Here is a 16,540-nt window from a genome sequence, read left to right as displayed (position 1 = left end):
TTGATAAAAGGCAGATGTAGGAAAAGAGGCTACTTGAGTTTGAAGAGCCATCTTATCACTGAGTTAGAGTGCAGTCCTCGCAGCTAAGAAGCAGATGCTCGGGGTATGGCTCACTGGTTGACCTGTGAGCAAAGCCAATCAGAGCCATAGACAGGGAACAATGTGCTATCACGGTGATATGCACTTGTTTTGATAAGCGGTTGTCTGCCTGAGTCCCTCTAGTTTGTCAGACGGGCTTGCTGCAATATTGGCAGAGGGTTATGAGAATGCCTGTAGGGCTGCACGGCACAGTTCAATTCCATGTGCGCTGCAATCTCAGAGCTCTCAGGCTTGCTAAATCAATTACACAGAGTTGTGGAGCCCGGGCTTCTCCCCTCATATAACACCAATTGTTTCTGTTTGCTTGCACTGGATAGATAAAATATACACTTCCTGATAAGTGGATAGAATAGCTGCGTGCATTGGTGTGTATTCTGCATGAGTTCAACTTTTGAGATGTCCACTGAAGCAGCTGTCAGAGGTCAGACTGCAGCAACCCCGCAAGTCACAAAGAAGAACAGACAGCAACTGAAGCCTTTGCATCTAAAGCAGACGATGCTTCAAGGCCCCAGTGAAAAAAGGAATAAATTTTCCTTCTCCATCAAACTGAGTCCAAGAGCTAGTGTTTGGAGAGAAATTAATGACAAGGGCGCTGCAGATCAGAGCCTGGGGGCATCAACAGATGCCCCCAGGCATCTGTTGATGCCTGGGGTCTGCAGGGAAAAAACAACAGCGTGCTCCAAGAGGGAAGCAACACAAGTCCAGCTGCTACTCGTACCAAACGCCCCACACTGGATAAAACCCACCCTAAGCTCCATGTCTGCCTCAAACGCAATCTTCCCACACACTCGAATTTACCACAATTTTACACAGTTGACTATTTTTGTTGCATAAACAAGGGCTACAGCAGAATGCTCCCACGGGGCTTCATGCGGCTCATCATCCTCAAACAAAAATCAATCATCATCTCCTCACCTGTCCGCCCAATAAAGGTCAGCTGACACGTTTTTGAAATCTGGCTAATTAATATCCAGAATGTCACAAAAGGTCAGCTACATGCTAACGGCTTTGTTGGTTTTGTTAAGCTGTTTGTTGAACTCGCAAAGGTAAGATTACAAAGCTTATTTAAAATTAAAAATCACAGTTTTAAACAAGATCGACAGTCAATTCTCCTTCCGGGCAACTCACTGAGTAAATATTGCAGACGAGGGAAGAAAACAATGGCAGCGGGGTGTTTGGCTGATAAATCTCTCCCTTGTGGTTTTATTTACTTCATTTACATGCACATAACGATGCATGTAGCCGGGAGGTGAAAAGAGCTAAATACTGTGAAACAGGGCAACATGAGAGCTGGAGGGAGGCCATTGAAACACAGATTCACATCACATTTTATGAGCAGCTCTCATTGAAATTGCACCTCCTGCACGCTTAGGCTCTCATATGTCTCAGCATCATACTGTACATACTGTGCGTATACCTGCAACCAGCGCTGCCCCACCCTACCCAGTCGAGCAGGCTCCTGTCACATCCGTGGTATTTTTCCCGCTGCATCTACTTTGGGATTCAGCTGAAGGCTGCTGGGAGGAAAAAACTGTTTAGTGTTCATCTTTACGTCTCGGTGACAAACTACAGTCGTTTCGGGGGAGCCTGACAAGCAGTTGCAGAGGCTGACACATGACACGCTGCCTCGGGGGAAACCTCTCGGGCACGCCAATAATAACTCCACGTCGCTCGGCATCTCCCGAGGCACGCGACTGGGCGCGTGCACAGCACACAGCGTCGTACCCGACCTGATTTATGGAAATAAGACACCAAAGTGCAAATCTTAGGGCGGAATATGCGTAAAGTTTGCATCGCTCTGGTTTCTATCACAGCATCTTTTGCTCACTGTAACCGGGGGAGGACATCACTGCAGTTCTAATTAGTCGCTGGGTGAATTTCTAATGATATATTTTTTTAACTGCTTAAAAATAATTTTTGCTTGTGGGTTTATTGGTGGGCTGGAAAGTTTTTTGTTGTTTAGCATGTTTATACTTCTTTTTAATGGGGAAATATTAAGCAGGGTTATTAAAAAAAACAATAAATAACAAAGTAAAAACATCAAAAAGGTAAATGACGCCTTAAAAATGAAAATAAAATGAAAAAATTACCAATTTAAGTGCTTCTCACAAAAAAATGTAGCCAAAAGACGCGCTAAGCTTCCCAAACCTGACGCAGACGGGGCAGCATCAGCACCCCGATGGACTCACCTGCAGGACACGGTTATCTCCACTTTGGTGGCCGGGATGCTTCCGCTGATGGGGTCGAAGTCGCGGACCGTTGCCGTGGCCTGCACTTTGTCCATAACGTCTCCCTCCATGCGTGCTGGAGACCCGGGCCAGCTCCACTGGCCGCCTGAGCCCCTTTGAACCTGGAGAGCCGAGGGTGGAGAGCCGGAGCGCGGCGGACGGGCGAGCGAGCGGGAGAGAACACGGTCCACACAAACCTCCAAAGTGCTGTCCGTCGGACGGGCAACAGCATGGAAAGTTTAATCGGGGGCTGCAGCGGTGAAGCGATTAATCTGGCTGAAGGGGGGGTGGGGGGGGGGGGGTCACGTGCCCGGGACGCCTCAGCGCCAAACTCCGCGGTTTTCCAGGCAAAGACTGAGCTCTTCTGCCAGAGGAGCTTTGAAAAGTAAAAGACGTGAACTCCTCCCCTCCCGTCTGCATTCTCCTACACGCGGGGCTGCGACTACACTCTCACTCGTTGCAGATTCGAGCTGTAGATAGGTGGCGGACGCCTTTTATTCTGGTCCAGATTGCTTTTTAAATCGAGTTACAGAAAATAAATAAGCACCGGAGGGCGCAAATAGCCTCGAATTCTATAGTGTATATAAATATATATATATATATACATACATATATATATATTGTGAAATTTCCCTTTTGTTTCGGTTGTTTGGCTGTTCTAAAAATTAAACCCCTGCTTGAAAATTAAACCCAAAGTAAAATGTTCAAAGACAAGTGTTAAAAGGACACGGGTCCCTTCAGAGATACCAGCTTTTATTTCTCACTGGAAGGCTGTTTGTTGCTCCTTCAGCATCTGGACAGCTCCTCAAACTCCTGCGGCTTCAATCACAGCCTCTTTCCTCATTTATCTTCATAAAAACAATTACAGTTTCGTTTTTTTTCCCTCCACACCTACAGAATATTCTTCTTCAGGAGTGTGCATGGGAGGCTGTGCTCTCAGGGGAGCTCCATTTGCATTTCATCATTATTCCTGATTGAACAACAAGAGGAAACCAGGAGAAATGCAACCTGTCAAAAGCTCAGTTCAAAGGTAGACTTCTGTGTATGTGTGCATGGTTGTGCAGATCTATGGGGGAGTTATGTCACAGTAATCAGTGATAAAAAAAAAAAAAGACTCCCTGCTCTCATACAAAAACTGCAAATTAAACTGCACATTTGCTACACAATGAAATGCCCACACGTGTACAAACTATAGCTATTTCAGCCATAGAGTCTGTATGTGGTCCATGCTATAGGCCATCCATCATTGTGAGAGATCTACAAACAGTGGTAAGGCACCACTATTGCTACAGACTTGAGCTGATTGGGCGATGAGTGCTGCATATTTCGGACAAAGCACCACCAGAGCACAGATTCATCATTATTCATGTTCATTGTGTAATTAGGCTCCACAGTGGCCTTTGGTTGGCTGATTTCAAGCTCCCTTCTGAGCTCGGCTCCCTGCCACCTGCTGCGAGGCTCTCCTCTGACTCTGCCCGCAGCCACCCCATTTCCTATAGCTCTGGCAGGAGTGCAATTACAACTGTGTGAACCCTCTCAGCAGGGAGTGGGGTGTGTGTGTGTGTGTGTGTGTGTGTGTGTGTGTGTGTGTGTGTGTGTGTGTGTGTGTGTGTGTGTGTGTGTGTGTGTGTTAGAGACAGCAGTGGCACCACCCACACCTGCTCTGCATCTGAGCATCAGCAGGCCAGCTCCAGCAGCACTGGTGAAACCGACACCAACAAGAACAAAAGGCTACAAGTTACTCTATGTTTTTCATTTTTGCATTTTTATTTTGTGCAGCATAAAATAACTCGAGATAATGGCGACAGTGCAGCGATCATTTTGCTTCACATCATTTCCCTGATATCTCTACTTTTCAGACACTAACAGTATTTCAAATATTTACTCAAATATAGTCATACTAGTCAACATGCACATCTATGTAGATCTATTGCAACCAAGTGGAACATTAAACAACAGTTTTAATGTTAACTGCTGATTCTACCATCTACTGTACTGCACAATAGTTTTGGTTTAGTCATAGTGACTGTATAGTCATTGATTTCACCTGACATGTGCTAATCAACACAGATACCTAATCAGCCAATCACATGGCAGCAAATCAGTGCAATTAAGTATCTAGACATGGTCAAGAAGACATGGCACATCAGCTTGGCATGGTTGTCTACTTTGCCGCTCCTGTCAGCTAAGAACAGGAAACTGAGGCTCACCAAAATGAAAGAATACTGGAGAAATGTTGACTGGTCTGATAAGTCTTCGTTGTGCTGCAACATTCCGATGGTAGTGTCAGAAACTGCCATTAAAGTGTTCATCCTGCCCGTCCAGAGGTTCAGGCTGGCAGTGGTGGTGTAATAGTGTGGGGATATGTTTTTGCCACACTCTGGGCCGCTTAATACCAACTAAGAACTTAAAACAAACAACAGAATTAGAATGTATAGAACAGAGTTTGAATGAAAGCAACAGAATTCTAAAACAAACAATAGAATTTGAATAAAAAGAGTAGAATTAGAATGAAAACAAAAGCATTTGAATGAAAAGAACGGAATCTCAATGAAAAGAACGGAATTAGAATCAAAACAATGGAATTTGAATGAAAACAATGGAAGTTTAAAACAAACAACAGAATTAAAATGAAAACGACGGAATTTGAATGAAAACAATGGAATTAGAATGTATAGAACAGAGTTTGAATGAAAGCAACAGAATTCTAAAACAAACAATAGAATTTGAATAAAAAGAGTAGAATTAGAATGAAAACAAAAGCATTTGAATGAAAACAACGGAATTTCAATGAAAAGAACGGAATTAGAATGAACAGAACAAAGTTTGAATCAAAACAATGAAATTTGAATGAAAACAACAGAATTTGAATGAAAACAATGGAAGTTTAAATGTCATAATCTACCTGAGTATTGTTGCTGACCATGTCCAATCCTTTATGGCCACAGTGAACACATCTTCTGATGGCTGCTTCAAACATGTCACGAAGTTCAAATCATCTCAAACTTGTTTCTTGAACACAACAGTGAGTTTACTCTACTCAAATAGCCATCACAGTCACCAGATCTCAATCCAATAGAGCATCTTTGGGGATGTGTTGGAACGGGAGGTTCACCTTATGGATGTGCACTCAATAAGTATGCAGCAACTCTGTAACGCTATCATGTAAATCTGTTACCGAAATCTCTGAGGAATGATTCCAACACCTTTTTGAATCTATGCCATCTAGTATTGGTTAGAAAGCTTTCCAGCGTTTGAATTGTTTGTGCATCCTTATCGTTATTAAGTTATTGTTCCACTATTCAGTTTAATACTAGCTTTTGCCTGTAATGGAGATAAAAATCAACCTTTAAATCCACTATTCTTACAAATGTCCTTCTCTGCTCCTCTTTTTCAATCAAGCGGCCAAAAACAACAGTTCATGCAGTGGTCATATGACACTGTAGCTGCTCTCTCGTGTGACTGTTCTCCTCTACGCCTACTTACATAGTGAAAGTAAGTATGGGGGACAGCAGTCACTGAACTGGACCTCCTGATCATGTTGGTGTCTTTTGGAGCATTTTTAATGGAATAACCATAAATAATGGCTTGCTGTGTGGTAAAGTCTGTGTGTGGTAAAGTAAAAAAGTTTGTGCTTCAGTTTGTCAAGTGAAAGTCTGGGATCTTATTAGTCAGCTACATTGCACCATTATAGTGTTTGAATGTGTCCATATTGGTTCATTCTTGTCTAAATGTGGTGACATCTGACTCAAAAAAAAGATCAACAATGAGCTTTCAAAACGCTACAAGCACATCAGTGATCTCACAGTGACTGCGTCCAACTTTAATACACAGTCTGTGGTATAGAGTTAAAAATATGATGAACATGAACACCTGAAAAAGAAAGTGTGTTTGTTTGGAGTCGAAGACGAAGGCGAAACTTCGCCATTACATAACTGGACGAATGTTTTGTTTTTGTTTTAATGGTCGTTATTTAGTTAAATCTGAATGCAGACATGATACAGATCATTTTAGATACTGACTGACTGACACTTTTTCAAGTATATAATTATCAGTGCTAAATAAATGTCTAAAAAACTCTTAAACCCCACTCACAGCACTTAGCTGAGTCACCATGTTTTAGGTCTTCTTCAGTGTCAAAGTAACTCATAAATAGTTGTTATTCCATGCAGTGGCACATATGAATTAGGTATGATCAATTCAGCATACTTAATTCTCAAAACAAGGATTAAATATAATGGGCCCCAAAATGAGGCCAACAACTCACTGAATCCAGAGCACTTCATTAGCTCCAATTTCCAGTTATGGAAAGAAAAGAGGAAGGAAAACATCTATCCATGGTGACAACTCTTATTGATCAATGCAATGTAATCTATACATACAGTCAAAGAGACAGTCAAAGAGACAGAAAGTCAAATCCCATTTTTCAAACCTGTTATCCTGCCTGAGTGTGTCTACAGCGATACAGCCTTCTCCTGTGTTTGAAAAATCTGTAGTCACCATTTAGCATTCAAATAAATATTCTTATCTAAGAGACATACACATTTCATTTTGTGTTTTTAAAGGAGTAAAACCGGCTCGTCTATTCTGTTATCAGCTGCTCCAGCAGGATGCAGGATACTTAAGACTGGGTGGAAAAAACAGAAAGTTAAAGCTAGTAGTTTCTGCTCCATGAAGTATATTTTCAATTATCAAATCCCCAACAAAGCCGCATGCTTCATGACGACTGGGGGCCGCCAAAGATTGCATGTATTTAACTATGTTTATTGACTCAAATTTTACTTTTCTGTGTGTGTTTTTATGATAACAGTGAAAAAAATAGATTTTTATTATTTAAATGACAAAAGTAAGTAATCTGTGCTGTTGAGAGTTTTGTAAAATTCCACTATTCATCCTGCTTTTTACCCCTCTGGTCTCAAATACCTTCAGAAACAGGTGATTGTACATAGAGTACCTGCTAAACAGTACAAAACAAATCATTGACACACAAACACCTGAAGAATAAACCAAAACAATGAGAAATTAAAATGCTTCATACAGCTACAGCTATGGATTTATCATAAAGGCGCCCATTTCACAAAACGCAGGCTTGTTTGATTAATTAAATTGATATTAAACAGAGCTCTGAGCACAATTTTCAGTGTGGATCTTCTGCTTGGTATTAATTTTTCTACTGTGATAGCGCTGCATTTGCTAAAGGAGGAATTTGTATATTTGTTATACCACTAAATGTTATGACATCAGTGCATCTGCGCTGCTGGCATTTCCTGTTTTTGTGAAATGACTTACAATAAAGACAGAGCACTCTCGAGAGTCTGTAATACCAACTTTTATTGTGCAGTCTGAAAACATTCCATGCATTTGCTTTGAAATGAACATCTCTGAAGCAACCCACTGTAAATTTACAGCAGATGAACTACTGGAAACAATTCCCAAGTTCCTGGTTGCTAACGGCGGCATTTTGCCTGTTTGAGTTTTAGGTCTTGATTCCATTTTTTTTGCCTCTCTGTCGATTAGCAAACACTTTTCAAGGACAACCGTGCCATCTGTGCAAAAAGTTAGTCATGTTTTAGAAAGAAAAAAAGAAACACTGAATGGATTCACTTAATTTCAGTTCATCTTTCCTTTCTTGTGGAAAATAAATGTCTAATGCAGAGACTGAGGCACAAATTTGCAGCCTTCTGGCATCAGGCGAGAGCAGCGCGAGATGGAGAAGAAATACTGACAGCAGAGCTTCTTGCAATCACCAAAATCTGTTTGTGTGAGGCTGTTTGCACTAAAAAAAATGTGTTGATGCATCTGTTTTTGTATTTTTACCTTGCTTAGTGCTGTTGTTTTCTAACTATGTTTACACAGTCGCCTCAGTTGCTTTGCACAGTGCCTTCCCTTTGACTACAGCGCTTGTTTTTTAACCTCGTCTGATGACAAGTGTTAGACGTGGCTTTTAGTGCTTTGTACACAGGGATGTTGCTTTGTATTCTTTTTGGCTAATTATGTGTCTTTTAGCTTAAATAAAACGTCCATGCTCACTTAGTAGTCTGAGTAATCTAGGAACTGACAACTACTGATTGGTCAATCTATGTCCCTGCAGCTACAACATGCCTGTCACTTCATTTAGAATTCACGGGGAAAACCTGAACTAACAATTTGTGCTGGCAGCTCTAGAAAAGCACAGGAAGCATCTCCTATTTGTGTAGCATCTTTTAACATGAACCCTGAATCTCCTAAAAGACTAAAAGGAAAGCTTCTCCCTTTCATCACATAAATCATCGCCTCTGTGCTGAGCTGGAAACACATTTGTCATTCTCCGTTTCAGACCATCCGATCACTTTGTCAGTGCTGTTTCCTTCCTCTAAAGAGAAGGAAACGGGAGTATTAGATCCCTCTGGTGCAATGATGTTCAGGTTACACTTAGAGGAGGTGTGTGCGTGTGTGTGGATATCAACTCATACATAACAGTACAAATGAACAATTGAAGCCAACTGAAAAATTGTGTTTAGTCCATTTCTACTCTGCTGCTCCGTCCAATTGAGCTGCACTGATGTGAGGTGGTTTCACTTAGCATGCCGATGGGAACAATGAGGGATTTTGGCTCATTCATCTTCTGTGTGTCGAAGAAAACCACAGAGGGCATCACGGGACTGGTGCACTCTGTGCATATATATGCATGACATAGATGTGTATGTGTGTGTGTGTGTGCCACCATCATTGTAGCAGGGATTCATCCGTTACACCGATTGAGCCAAGAAATGTGATGTCTCCAGCCGCTCTTCCACCATCGCTGAAAATCAGGGGACAGAAAACAGGCTTGTTTTACTGTATTGAAGCCCTGCCAGTCCCCTGTCAGGGGGTTCATTATACTGAGACAGAGATGCAAGGCCCTATAAAGTGAAGGCATTCCTTATTATAGAGCACAGTTAGGAGGTTTCAGAGTCTTGTAAGTCAAGGCTGGAACCAGCTGCAGAACTCACAGATAATGTCAGGCCAGTCTCCGGTGATAACAGGTTGAGAATTACAGCCACGGATACCTTTGTAGTTACGTAAGCGTGTTTTGAAAAGCTCAGGGTTCGCAGGTTTGTGTCTCTGTGGTTTCTGCTTTGAAATGTTGCACACGTACAGTAACACGGGGTAATTTATTCCAATCGTTTTCCGTCCAAAAGAAAAATGAACAGAAAGAAATAACTGGATTTATTGAGAGCTGTCATGCATACAGGGATCATATAACCTTTCATAATTCCCAAGTGTGATTGCAAGTGGTAGAAAAAAAATGCTTGCACATTTTAATAAAAGAAAATAATACTGGGGTCATTCCTCATATCCTCTGACAGATCTGTTCCTTAGGCAGCTGAGACAGCTGGGAGGACTCGGATGTGTGGCAGACATTTTTTCTCTTCATACCCAAAGGAAATTTTAACTTTGAACTCAGCTTGTGGATTGTATTATTAATGCAGATCATGTACACAGCCACGGCAGTTTGTAGCACAGGCTATGAAATTTGTCAGCTGTTGTAATTTCTTTTGTAATGATCCTGGAGAGAGAGGAGAGCAGAAAACAGCAGCAGCAGCTCTGCACTGCACACCCACCTTACCTCAGACACCACTGAAGGGTCACTGGGATACGTGAACCACAGCGGGCCACGGTTGAATCTTTGCCTTTTTATTTTTATCTCTCGCTTATTTGTCTCCAGGGACTCTGCGTGGTTTGCAGGTGTGCTTCCCCCCCCCCCCCACCAACAATAGAACGACTCTGGCGGCCTTCTCTCTGGCAGCGTACGACATCGCTCCACCATTTTTGTGAAAATATGTTTCACATTCTGTTTGCAGAGCGGTCAGATTGTCCAATCAATGAATCCAGTTGCTGTATTTAAATGCCAAGCTGTAAGAGACAGAAACGATCCCTAGAGAAGTCATTTAGGGCTCGTCGGCTTGATGAGCCGCCTCCCTCTGAATGCCAAGAATGCATAAACTTGTTGGAGACATAATCTGGAAAAGTTAGGGTTCCTCGCATCTGAGTACCTCTTGAGGGTTTCTCTGAATAGCGTGGTGTTGCCGCATGCCTCCTTGCTTCACTTCACAGGCAACTCATCATCCACCAGCAGCCTGACCTAGATCCTGCCATCCCTGTGCTCAGTTCGTATACATATTCATTGGGCTCTCTTAATCATAAGACAGCCCCTTGAGCGGAAGAGAAAACTCTCTAATTAGTTGCTATCATCCGATGGCAGCTCATTGGGCTCCGTTTGTCTTGCCTGTCACATGTTTTTGTCACTGTGTGTTGGTGCGGTTGTTTCGAGGCCGGTTGTCGTCTGCCATAACTGCGGTCACTTGCAAAATAAGGGTTATGATGCACCTGAAATCCAATTACAAGTATGTTGAGGCACGCTTGATACTGTCTCTTCAGTAGTAGTAGTAGTAGTAGTAGTAGTAGTGCTTCAGAGACTCCACCACGTGACCGTCATAATGGAAAGGCTAGGGTTTGTAGCTGCCTACTCTCAGAGAAATCCATGAAGGGTGCTCAGCTTCTTCAGAGTGTGTTACTCTTCTCTCCTTGTCCAGAAACCTCCAGAGTTTTCTGTGTAAATAAGACCCTGGATTTAATTTAGCTTAATTGGTTTTAATATGTATCTTGGGCCCTCAGATCATGAGTGGACACATCCAGTGCAAGCGTTAATGACCATCAAGCTGCCTTGTGAATCAGTTACATAAGCCACTTCAGTAATCCTCCTTGTCCTGACCCCACCCTAACAATGATACTGTAAAAATGTCCGTCTTGTCTTGTGCCCGCTAGCAAGTTGCAAATGACTTTGTCCAGCGAGCAGTAGCTGGAACGGGTCATGCTAAATAAACTACATGCTTGGTTCACAAGGAACAGTTGAAACAGTACTTTTGTGACAGTCTTTGTGTTGTGATTCCACGACTGAAATACAGGGACACTGAGATAGGATTAATAAACAAAAAATGAGCTTTTAAGGACCAGTGCAACAAAATCCAGAAACAAACTAAGTCCAAACACTGATCCAGGATTCGTAAGGAGCACAAAATGTAAGGGGAGAACAAACCAGACAGAAAACAGGCAAAGTGGCATCTAACAGGGGGAGAAACAAGACCCTGAAAGCCCAATGGACTCAGGTGACACTATTAAGAGAGGCAGACAAGTCAGACAGTCATTACCACAATAAAATAGGAAGTCACAGTGAGGAAAGACAAGAAAACTAACATACTGGTTAAACAGAAAAGGTCAAATACAAGGAAACCCTCAGAAAGCAACACACAATGTCCATTAAATTAAAAACAGGAGCCCAAACTCAAATACTAGACCTCGACTTTCTGGTGGAAGTGATACTGAAAGCAAAGAAATCTACGTATACAATCACATTTTAAAACCAAGTGTAGGCAGGGTCTTAGAGCTGAACTTTAACCAGTCATATCAGTGCTACATCCAGTGGATTGCATCACACTGTTAAGTTCTGTGAAAAATTCAAACCACAGTGTGTTTCTGGGTCTGTAAAGCTTGTAATGTGGCGCATTATTGGAATAAATGTGACACTGAAACAAATAAAATTTGCAAATAAGAAAAACAAATTAATAGAACAAACTGAGGGGGGGTTGTCTTGGAGGATGTTAACATCCTTCTTCCCTAAAGTCGTGGAATTTACGAAAGAAGCAACAATAGAAACAGCAGAGGCCGAGCTGAAAATGTACTCGAAGCATCTTCATAGCATTCTTTGTAACATCCTCTGTGTTTAAGTGTCGTTGTCCGTCAAGCTATATCTGTGTGACATTTTTCAACCACAGATTATTACAAATCATACCAGACTGGTTTTAATTTGATGTGTAGCACTTCTCTGGTTAAGAAAATGAATTTGACATGTAAAACTGCTTGAGTGCATCTTTCAGTTGCATATCATGGAGGACAAACCACCTTCCAGGAAGCTCAGGTGTGCAAAAGATGAGACACAGACGAAGAGGATGGAGACAAATACAATTCTCAACAAAAGTCAAAACACTCAGAAAGAACTACACTGAAATGTGGTGAATAAAAGAGAGCAGTTCTCCTATCAGCCTAAAGTTTGACAGAAACAGACGTGTTAGAGGGCTTAATGAAAAAAAAATCCTAATATCTTCAAAGGCTGCAAAAGTTAAAATGCCAGAAAGACAAACAAAGCTGACGGCTTCTTGTTATTTTCTGATGAAAGAATTCAAAAAGAAAAAAATAAACACACAAGTTTGTGTGCTTCTTATATATGTGAGGACATCAATCCCTGAAAGAAATGAATCCACTCTTCAGTTCCCTTCTTCTCCAAAGAGTTTTTTAGCATCTTTAATCTCTTTCCCAATTTTTATCATTTCGGTTCACTCTCGCCTCTCTTCTTTGCATCGTTTTTGCCATTTGCTATCCCATACAACACCTTCCTACTTCCAGATTGCAGAAACATTAGCCAATTGAACGTAGTGGATGTTTTGGCCTCTGGAGAGGAAGATCTGTCTTCCAGGAATTGGTGAAACCCTAAAACGTTGCTAAAAAGAGAGTTAATATTGTACTTTAAATACTAAATCTCATGTGGGCAAAAATTCAACCACAAATGATCATTTTACCCATCAAGTTTTGGGGGTTTTTAAGGCTCTCCGGTGGACTGTCTGTCATTGTCTTAAAATAAAAAGACCCTCAAACCTCAAATAGGCTGCTTACGATACAAAACACAACGAAACCTGCCCCAAAGAAATATTGAGCGGAGACGGTTTCTATCTCAGAATGAATCTTACAAAAACAGAAGTGCAATAAAACATGCGCATACACACTTGTCACTATTTGTCATCGTCCACAAAGCTGCTTTTTCTTGTCAGGGGCTGAATTGTTAGAAATTCCTGCCTGCCCGCATCCACGGCAGACGTTACTGTGTCCAGTGGAAATCAATGAAATAAAATGAATTGAATTACTTTGGAGGCTGGGAGCCTGGGAGAAATGTATCATCTGCTGAATTATAGTCCACAGCATCATCTACATTTTGCATTGCAGCGTCGTCGTGCCACAGCAGCACACTTGTTATCAGCCTGCTTCAGGATGCAAAGTGAAGGAAGTGCGCCTGTTCATCTTTAACAAAATCTGAATAATTTAGATGTTTGATAAAAATAAAATTGCCTTCAGTGGCACCATCACAGACTGGGCTACAACTTAAAGTGAGAGAAACGAGGGGCCTCCCACCCAGAGCACTTTCCAAAAGCATTTTGACCTCATCTATTTGTTCAGTAAGCACTGAGTCTATTCTCAAATGCTGCACCCATGTAGCCTTGTGCCCCTGCAGCGCCAAGAGGCAGGGATACTATTCTCTAGCACCCTGATCAAAGTTTGCTTTCCACTGTGGGTGGGAGGGACTGTTATCACAGTGTTTTCTCACAGCTATATTCATGCAAATTATTGCTCTTGTTCCCTGTGCACTGTGTGCAGAACGGCCGGGAATGACTACACAGAAAGAGTTATATGTGAACATTTGCTGTGTAAGGCTCACAACAGGTAACCACCAATGGCTCACTGAGGGGAAATAGCTGGATTCCTCCCACACAGAGATCAGACGCAGGTGCATTGGAGCACTGCTGAGCCAGAGGAGGACTAACAGTGCTGCACACATCCCTGAACATTATCAAGAGTGATCTGCTTGCTAAGTAGAAAAAAATCTGAAGAGTCCTGTGGTACGAGACTAAACACCACTGTGGCTGGTTGTTGTCTTTTTGCACTGCAGCAGCGTGCAGTGGTGTGAACTGTTTTTGGAGTGGAACCTGTATGTGTGTGACAGCATGATTAATGTGACTCCCCACCCTCGGTGTTATTCGACCCTCGTGGCTCTCACATATGGATAATGAGGAAAGCCTGCCTTGCCGGCTGAAGCAACCTCCTCCCCTGCTCTCCATGCATAGACCCTCTGGTGCAACCATCACAGCCAGAGGATGCTCCAAGCAGGATCTGCCATTATGGTTTTCCTCATTACAGGAGCAGTGTGATTTTTAAGAGTTGATGGGCATATGTGTGCACACAGGGGCCCAAGGAAGTCATTGCTGGCAGGCCAAAAAAATAAAGCACTCATCAGTGGAGAGTACTGGTAGCAGGCTTGCTGTGGACTCGTTAACGTCAACAGTCCCTTGAGCTATTCCTTACTACCAGCAGCTGCCACTTGACAACTTCCACTGAAATGACAGCTCGCTCGCCTCCGTCGTATTCCACAATCAAATGAGCGAAGAGGCGATGAAGTGAAAGGGACTCATTGCTTACTTACAGTGAATGCTTTTCTTCATTCGCACAATGTTTACAGTTTGTCCTTCACACTTTCCAAAATTTGATTGTCGCCCCCTTAGGCTAGGATTACAGAGTCAACACATTTACATTGCCATTGTACCTTCTGAGATGTCACACACATATAGAGTTCAGTGTCACATGTGTTTAGCATCTGTACACTGTAACTGCCTGTGAGTTTAAAAAAAAAGGGGGGGGGACTCTGAAAATCTTTTTCTGTTTCAACAAGTGTCTGGTAGAGTTCTTTGAGCTCCATAAACAGATAGCCTATATGGTAAAGCAGCGTTTCTGCACACCTTCAGCTCCTGCCACATTACTGCAATAAATCAGCTCACAACGCAAACTTCAAGTCAAGTTGGGGTTCTGGAGGGCACTCTGTCTGTGGGCTGGGGTTCTGGCTGGTGTGTTGCCAGGGTTGCAGGTTGGTGCATGCACTGGGGCCACGCCCAGAAGCCTTCAGTGCACTGGTTGAACAGGGAGGGCCCTTTAGCTGCCAGGGAGGTTTAACATCTTTTGCAGGTGCTCTCTACCCTTGAGGAGACCACTCTGCAGGCGGGAGATCGATGGACGCAACCTGGGAGTCTATTGTCTTATTTAGTCCAGGAGTTGACAGAATGTTGGGTGGGTGTAGTTTTCCATGATACCACCACACATGCAGGGTGTGCAGGTGCAGGTGCATCACTGAGGTGCAGGGGAGGGCCTCCTTCTCTGTGCCCTCATGGCCGTCTGTGTCTTAATTTTACTCCACAACTTAGACACTCTCATTACTTACATTCTCATGACAAGTACATATAGGGCACTGGGAATGGACACAACAAACAATGTTCGGAGGGCTTGTTCATTCATTCAGCCAACAATGTGGTGCCGGTGCCCCCATTGAGGGTTCTTGGGAGGGTCCATGCTGATGCCAGTTGCTGTCTGGCAGGAGCTGGCCGTCTGGTCAGGGTCTGGGCTGGTGGCTGCTCTGTTGCTGCAAGCACCGGGACTGTCTGCTTGTTTCCACCCCAGAGTGAATGGGACCATTACTGGGTGTGGGGGCTGATTGCCCCTCTGGGGGTATTGGTGCCTGGACCTGGGAGTATAGAGTGTGTATGAGGAGTGTGAGTATGGAATCCATTTCTATGTGTCTCTCACTTGAGTGTTTGTGTCATGGTCTCCGTGCCTGCCCGGTCGGCCCCACAAGGCTACAATTGCTGTTGCTGTTTTCTCCCTCTCTGCCTGGGCGGAGCTCACTGTGGGCTCCCGCCCTTGGCCCACACACACACCTGACAACACTCACCCATCATCACCGGGAGCACTATTTGAGGCTGGAACACAGATCCTCTCGTCGCTGGATGATTGTACCCCTAACGTTAGTTTTCTCACAGCTCTTGTGCTTCCTATCCGTGACTTGTGATTAGTTGGTGACCTGCCTTCTCGTCTGCTTCAGATTCCCCCCCCCCCCCCCGGACCTGCGACCTCCCTGCTGCGGGAAAGTGTGTGAGTGTGAGAGAAGAAGACGTGAGCGAGTTACCCTGTGATTTCCCCCCCCGGAGTTTTGGATCCCTTCACTGTACATATATTGCACTGCACTGTAAATAAACCACACCTTGGAGATACCTTACCGCTCTGCGCTTGAATCCCTGTACCAGATCGTGACAGTTTGTGTGAGTGTTTGTGTGCATGAGGGTGGGAATGCATGTTTGTGTCTGTGTGTGCGTGTTTGTCTATGTCTGTGTGTCAGCTCAGGTCTTAAACTCCCCCTCCCTGTTGTAGATTCTCTCCTTTTCTTTGTCTATCGCTCTTTTTCTCCTCTATTTTTCTCTCCCTGTCCTCTCTTTCCATTATTAACTTTTCCCTCCTTTTCCACCCCCAGTATTGTCCGTTATGGTTGTAATAATCCAAAATAAAAAATCCTTTTTTTTTTCTTTTTTTGGCGCCTGTCCCGT

General features: G+C 43.2%; 2 protein-coding genes across 3 annotated transcripts in view; one reads left to right on the top strand and one right to left on the bottom strand.

Moving 5' to 3' along the window:
• cpne5a (copine Va) overlaps window positions 1-2,713 on the bottom strand; it is a 90,563-nt gene extending 87,850 nt beyond the window's left edge. Inside the window, exon 1 of one of the 2 annotated variants that reach the window (XM_085258654.1) lies at window positions 2,289-2,713. In XM_085258654.1, the coding sequence (XP_085114780.1) occupies window positions 2,289-2,398 (110 nt within the window). In that variant the 5' untranslated portion in view covers window positions 2,399-2,713. The remainder of the gene's footprint in view (window positions 1-2,288) is intronic. The other variant, XM_085258655.1, reaches the window with a different exon arrangement.
• The window catches only part of lhfpl5b (LHFPL tetraspan subfamily member 5b), a 47,138-nt gene that overhangs the window by 13,683 nt on the left and 16,915 nt on the right, over window positions 1-16,540 (top strand). The window lies entirely within an intron of this gene.

Source organism: Mchenga conophoros, linkage group LG20 (assembly GCF_057382185.1).
Source record: "Mchenga conophoros isolate Kocher_MC1m ecotype Shallow Benthic linkage group LG20, M_conophoros_male_GT1.1, whole genome shotgun sequence".
In the NCBI taxonomy this organism is placed as follows: Eukaryota; Metazoa; Chordata; class Actinopteri; order Cichliformes; family Cichlidae; genus Mchenga; species Mchenga conophoros.
This window is presented reverse-complemented; position numbering and strand designations above follow the sequence as displayed.